This window comes from Antrostomus carolinensis, unplaced genomic scaffold (genome assembly GCF_000700745.2).
Source record: "Antrostomus carolinensis isolate BGI_N321 unplaced genomic scaffold, ASM70074v2 Scaffold55456, whole genome shotgun sequence".
NCBI lineage: Eukaryota > Metazoa > Chordata > Aves > Caprimulgiformes > Caprimulgidae > Antrostomus > Antrostomus carolinensis.
The window spans coordinates 1-6,773 of record NW_010325061.1 but is presented as its reverse complement, the minus strand read 5'-3'; the positions used below and the strand labels follow the sequence as shown (position 1 = coordinate 6,773).

General features: G+C 38.9%; 1 protein-coding gene across 1 annotated transcript; it reads right to left on the bottom strand.

Moving 5' to 3' along the window:
- Positions 1-126: 126 nt before the first annotated feature.
- LOC104527376 (STE20-related kinase adapter protein alpha-like) lies at positions 127-6,710 on the bottom strand (the record flags this gene model as incomplete). The annotated part of the gene is made up of 5 exons (XM_010171079.1): positions 6,625-6,710; positions 5,171-5,228; positions 4,359-4,387; positions 757-859; positions 127-248 (listed from the first exon to the last, which is right to left on the bottom strand). Coding segments are annotated over exons 1-5 (348 nt in total), but the record flags the coding sequence as incomplete, so codon positions are not given.
- Positions 6,711-6,773: the final 63 nt, after the last annotated feature.

Sequence of the window (6,773 nt, the reverse complement as noted above, 5' to 3'; positions counted from 1 at the left end):
TAATAATAAAAGATCTTTTGATTCAATTTAGCAAATGGGGAAATATGGATACAGTAATGATAAGCATGGCTCTTACTGTCTGTCCTCCCCTAAACTTGCATTATGGTATTCATGGATTTGTGTTACCTGCAAGAATGTGACCATTTCATTCGTGCAGGCCTCCAAGTTCACTCTTCTGACTGTGACGTACTCTCCTGTGAGTTTATACCTGGCCAGGTTCACAACCATCAAGTCTTCAAAGCCTCTGCCTGAAAGAAAAGGCATTAAAGCTTCAGTAATCCTTCTGGAACCACAGACTTCTGGAGAACTCCTCCAGTCCTTGACCCTCAAATAATCTTTACACTCATTTACTGAAACTATTTTTGGCCTTGTGAAAAAGAGTAATCATTCCATCAGGTACCACCTCCTTGGCATGTATCCCATCGAGAGAAATCCTCCTAGCCAGGAATATTATCCTGTCTTTCAAGTTCAGAACTGAGGGAGAAATAAAATCATTAGGCCACAGCCCCACCAAGGACAGGTTTCAGGCTACTTCAGCTGACTTTGTACTTCACACTCAGTCTCATTAACCCACCACATGCCTCTTTCAGTTGAAAACCTTTAGGATTGACATCTCATTTTTTATTACAGTGACTTTAAAGAGGACAGGCATCTAATGTTAAAAATAAGCAAATAAGAAAAAAAACCAACAAATCTACAGAAGTTATTTTCTTTGCAAAGCAGACCTCCAATCCTCCAGCCCACTAGTAGTATTACCTATGATAGTGAGCAACTCGTAACAGCTGCTGTCTGGTAGGAAGTTGCTCATGGTGTCCCTTTTAGGGCCAGAAGCTATCGACTCGGAGCTCGCCTCATTTGTCTGGGGAAGAAAAAATAAAATAAAATTAGGTCAAAAGGAATAATAATCACATGCTAGATACATCATCTGCTCCTTACATTATACACCTCAAAATAATAAGACAGTACTGAATATAGAAGAGAGCTGTTAAAATAATTTAAATAGTTATTTATCAATTGAAATCCAGGAGATGCCTCATTTCAGAAGATCCAGACATCTGTGTTTCAAAACATGTAACCGTAACAGGTTCTTAATTACTGTAAGCTAGAATTTCTTTAGGAATATTTGGATAAAGCCAATTACTATTTCCCAGAACAGCTTAAGCACTGCTTTATATGAACTTCCTTTCTCACATTAATTACAAACTTCTGTGCCACCATCCTGTTGCCTGAGCAAAGGCCAAAGGGAAGCTGGTTCCTAGCACCTCTCTGCACAGTGGCAGTCAGCGCTCCTGTCTCCCGCTGGGGCTTCTGGTTTTCAGCTGCTTATCTGTGATAAGAGCAGCAGAGCTGAAACTGCTTAGCTGAATGGTAAAAGTGATGAACCAACTTAGCCCAAGAGATGAAGATCAGACACACATGAAAAAAGAAGCTCCAAATGATAGCAAAAACTTAACTGCAAAGCATTAGTGCTTACAGAAAAAAAAGGGAAAAGAAAAAGACCCCACACCACACGGGGAAGCAGCAATCCCAAGCCTGTCAGCTTTTCTTCACTACACCCGCCATAAGGCTACATGCTTTAGTCACATGTATCTTTCCAAGCAGGATTTTGCAGCAGACAAACTTCAATGTTCTTGCAAGTTCCATTATACCTTCCCTCAAATTTCCAAAGTCACAAGGAGAGCATCCTAACGGGGAACCAAATTTATTTGGTGTCTAAGATCACAATGAGTTATCTCAAATTTCCAGCACATTAACTCCTCCTGACATTTGCAACTCCAGCTCATTTTTTCCACCTCATTCTTCATCAACTGCAAATGCCCTTTATCAGACCTTTTCTCATGGTACATGAAGCAGAAAAGGCTTGTGCATTTTCCTAAAGTGACAGCAAATACTCTTTTTTTTTTTTCTTCCATCACTGAAAGATGGAAACAACACAATGACAGCTGCAAAAACAAGGAACTCGCTGTTCTACACTCAGTCCAGGGTAAACGTAGTGCAATGAGCACAGACATGAATTTGCCATAAATTATCTCTGGGTCCCTAAGCATACTTTGGGAGTAAACTATCAGGTAGGTTTCCCAAGTTCCACCTTTTAACTGACTTTGAAGAGCACATATTTTACCTCTCTCTGCCTATTTTTAAAATAGCTCTATTTTTTTTCAGTTAAGGGAAAAGGAACAGTGCTATGGTGTAATTTCAGCTCCAACAACTCTAGCACAGCAACTCAGACCTGTTTCAGGATAGCTAATCCCCGAGATCTCTGCAGTCCTAAATCTTTTGTTCTAGTCATAACACCACAGTGCTGTTCCTTGGCTAATAGGCAGCAACTTTCCATTCAAACTTCTGTTAAAGGCACCTGTCAATTCTGATCTCAATTGTATCGTTCATTACTTCTTCCAGCAATTTCACACAGTCCTGTCAACAGCAAGATTGCCAGGAGAGACACACAGGCAGATGGAAACCTCTGAAGCAGAAAGGCACCACCAAGGAAATGAAAGCAGGAGGCTCTGATAAGCAGCGTTATAAAGCAAAGACAGCTGGTGAAACACTGAGCGATATGTAAGTGGTTTGCTTTAGTAAAGTCCACTCCAGATATAGCATAAGCCAACAAAACAGATGCAAAAAATTAAATTAATCTTATTAATGGTGTAGGCTGTTTTGACAGTAATGGAGAAATACTGTAAATTCCCCTTTAAAAGTCTTCCAGTACATCAGAGGTCTTCACTCACCTCTCCATGTTAGCAGTGACCAGTAACTGAGTTAATGCAAAAGGAGCTCTACTAGAAATTTATCAACATCATACAAGAGGTTTTTTAAAAAAAAAAGTTAAACTGAAATGTCTTTATGAAATAACTGCAAAAAAAGCTCCTCGGTGGTTTCACACAGGACAACTTTTGGTGTATGGTCAAAAGCAAAAGCAGCTGCAAAATGAAGTCACATGTGATTAGCTTTATGGTATGACATTCATTAAGAGCTAGCCTTCCAGCTTGTTGATCTGATTTTAATTTGAGATAGATTTAAGGAAATTAATCTTTGAAAGGCAACGACTATGCAATGCTAGCTAGCAAGGATCTGCATTTGCCAAATGATGTTCATCTGAATTAGGAAGAGGGAATGTCGTTTTTGTTCTGCTGCTTTCCTCTCCACCTCCTCATTCCCTCACTCACTTTCAGTCTGAGCAACAAAAATTTTCCTCCCATCCCTCTCCCCCAAGTTATTTACCCTTTTTCTATAGCCCTGCTGGAAAAAAGCTTTTATTTAGATGTAAAAATCAAGATGACAGTCAGCAAATACCACTGCAGAGGTGACCAAACCCAAGTGAATACTGTAACAAAACCAAAACAGATGCTAAGCTAAATTTCCTGCCAGCATATGCGTAATACTCATCAATTTTAAAAAAATGTGTGAATTTACTTGACTTTATACAAAACATTCCATTATACATCTCATTTTCAGCATTGTTTGTGCTAGTAAATTACAGACACTGGCACAAAAAACAATTATAAGCAGCTTGAACTGACAGAGTTATAATCAAAACACATTTAATTTGTGTTTGTAATTAGCTTAAACTAGAGCAACACCTGCACACAGCAATGTTTCAATATGGTGTGGGCAGGTGGGAAATCTTTTAGACAAACATATTTTATCACAAGTTGTGTTATTCTGTCAGCATTGTTGATTACGAACCAAAGAGCGTGCAACAAAAACCATCAAGGTAAAATTTTCAGCTGCCACATTTTGGCTGTACATTTTTCAATGGATTTTCCACGTTTGCTAGTGATTTTAGTTTTTAGGAGGCAAAGCTCTCTAAGCGTGCACGGAATTGGCTCTGAAGATGACGAGACTAGAGAAGGTAAAGTCACCTCAAACTGAAAATTACATCAAGTTTGGTTTTGATATTGGAGCCTCTGTTGTGACTGCTCAACAGAGAAGAGAAAGAAAATCAGAATAAATGTGTTTGAATGGCCAACATAAAAATTTTTGGGCCTATTTTTCGGAAGTCCCATAAATAAACTTCTTCCTTTTATTCTAAAAGAGAGTTATAAGAGATTAGCATCTCTGAAAAATCAGATCTAAACAACCTCAAAAAGAGACCCTTGGCAGACTGGGGTGGGGACGAGCGACACAAATCCAAATCCAAGAGATTAAAGTTTAAAGTTTCTGACTTGTCACATATAGTTTGAAAAGCACACACCAAAATCTCCACTCCAGGGTGAAACCTGTTTCCACACTTGTAGAGCTAAATATAGAGATGAAATATATATAACTAAGATAAAAAGAAAAAAAAAATCAAACTTCCACAAGGAATAATCTCCATGCAATGAACCACAGCACCACAGCCTGCAAAAGCCACTTACTTTTCTCCGAGAGTCACCCGGAGGCTGCTCTGGAGTAAAGAAATTAATTGTTCACCATGTTGTGTTCAAAATATAGTTGGAAAACTGAGTAAATAACCCTGCATGATACTTTTTGATACCAAATACATACAAGTTTTTTTGAAAACAAAGACATTTAATCTACACATAGGTTGCAAATAGTGCTACTGTTCATATATTCAGCATAAATGTGATAAATTTTTTTATCAGACCTCTAAACACAATCAAAAATGACACATCTACTTCACTCAAATACAGAAGAAACTATCTAAACTTTATTTAAAGGAGTGAAAATTCTCCTATGCCACTGGAGGCTCAAGTTCCTGACACCTTTCCTATGCTCTGATCTCCTTCTATGTCACTGATCAAGAATTCTGCATCCTAGGGGGCAATTTTGTTCGTTATTCACAAAACAGAACACCAATCTGGTCTCCTGCAGGCACACTGAGGAGCCACCACCAGAGTTTCAAAATCCACTTTTCCTTGCAAAATTATAATTAACCTTCCCAAACCCCAAATCTAGCTTTTGCATAGGAAAAAAAGTGGTTATGCTAAGAAATACAGAACATAGGGTCTGAAAACAGTCCTGCCAACATGAAATTCGTTTCCAAATAACTTGCATGCTTCCATATTAACTTTATATGGTAAACCAGCTTGAGTAACCAGATCTGGTGCTACAACTACATTTATTCATCTCTTTTACTGTTAAGAAACTTATTTACAAACAAATTAACAGATCTTGCAGCTAAAATAAAACATTTCTAACAACATCATCTAATCAGAGGAAAACTTACCTCCAAACAGTTCAAACTCTCTTAAGCCCTCAACAATGAACTTTTCAGACACCCACCGCTGGAAGAAAAAAAAATAATACCCCAAATAATTAGTTATTCCATCTAGAGACAAGTGTCTTTTCCCCATCCCTCCCCAAAAACATAAGAGAATCTTAACACTTGAAGGATTCTGCTGTGCTCTGAAACTGATTAGCTGCCACAGCAGAGTTACATCCTTACTTGGGACAAGGATATTCTCTTCTCGTGCCACTAAAACAGCACCCACCCAGCAACCACACAGGTGCTGCTGCTTTTCCTGACCAGCATGCGCTTGAAATAAAGTTAACATGATTTTTACATCATTCAAACATGAACCTTTATACATGCACACACAGCAAAAATAATAAGCATGCTACAACTCCCTTACATAGGCAAATAACAGTTTGTTTGGGTGCAACAGGTGTAAAAAAAGCTTCAACTATTTCTGATGAGGCGATGTCTTAGAGAACTTAAAATATTTTGACTGAATTCAAAAGTAGAACATAAACATTTTAAAGCTGTTGTTCTCCAAGGCCAAGTTGGATGAGGCTTAGAGCAACCCGGTCTAGTGGAAGGTGTCCCTGCTCACGGGAGAGTTGGAACTGGATGATCTTTAAGGTCCCTTCCCACCCATTCTGTGATTCCATTATTCGCTTCTAGAATCAACACTTAAAATTCACAGCAAGCACTAAGCTGTGCAGAGAAATGTTTCTACCACTCTATTAAACTCTGTGATTCAAAGAGAAATATATATACATGCACATATAACACACAATAGAACAGGCAATTTTAGGCTTGCAAAGCACTGATCATGAAGTTAGTATTAAATAAACAATCATAAACACTCCCACTTTAGAATCTGTCTACTCAGTAAAATAACTGAAAAAACAGGTTACGTTGTTTAGCGCAAGGGAAGCCAGTCCTAGAAAGCACCAACGAGTCTTCAGGTGACAATGACTCAACACTCATATATAACAACCCCATTTTAAGGCAGTAAAAGAGGTTTTCTTGCATGAAACTTCCTCACTTAAAAATGCAAAATTAAACAAAGCTGTTGTGTTTAGCTTGGAAAGCCAAGTTTAGGGAAAAAAACACAAACTGTCAGGGGTGCCACACAGGTGAGGCAGTAACTTCTTAAAGAATCATCATTATGTCACTTTTGCTTAATTGTGATGCCCAATTACAAACCCCTTGCACTGCACACAGAGGAGGCACAGATGTACAAGCAATAAATGCTTCAACACATGCAAGCAATAAATACTTCAACACAAGGTTTTTTTAATTAGCAGATAGATGCTCTGCCCTATAATTAGCAGGTTTTAATGTGACTTTCAGGTGCTTTCTAGGAGGCCAGCCCTGCTGCAGCTCCTCTGCACAAGCACAAAGCAAGCTCTACAGACACGGCTGAGGGAAGCTGGAAGGTGTTCAACACTCACCCTAATCCGCTCGGGTTTACTTACAAGAAAAGACATGGGATCCGCCTTTGTGTTTCAACACGCAGCTTGGGAAAGGACGGGCAACCTGCAGGCACAAGAGCAGGTCAGCTCCCTCATGCCCCTCATAGAATCCCAGACTGGTTTGGGTT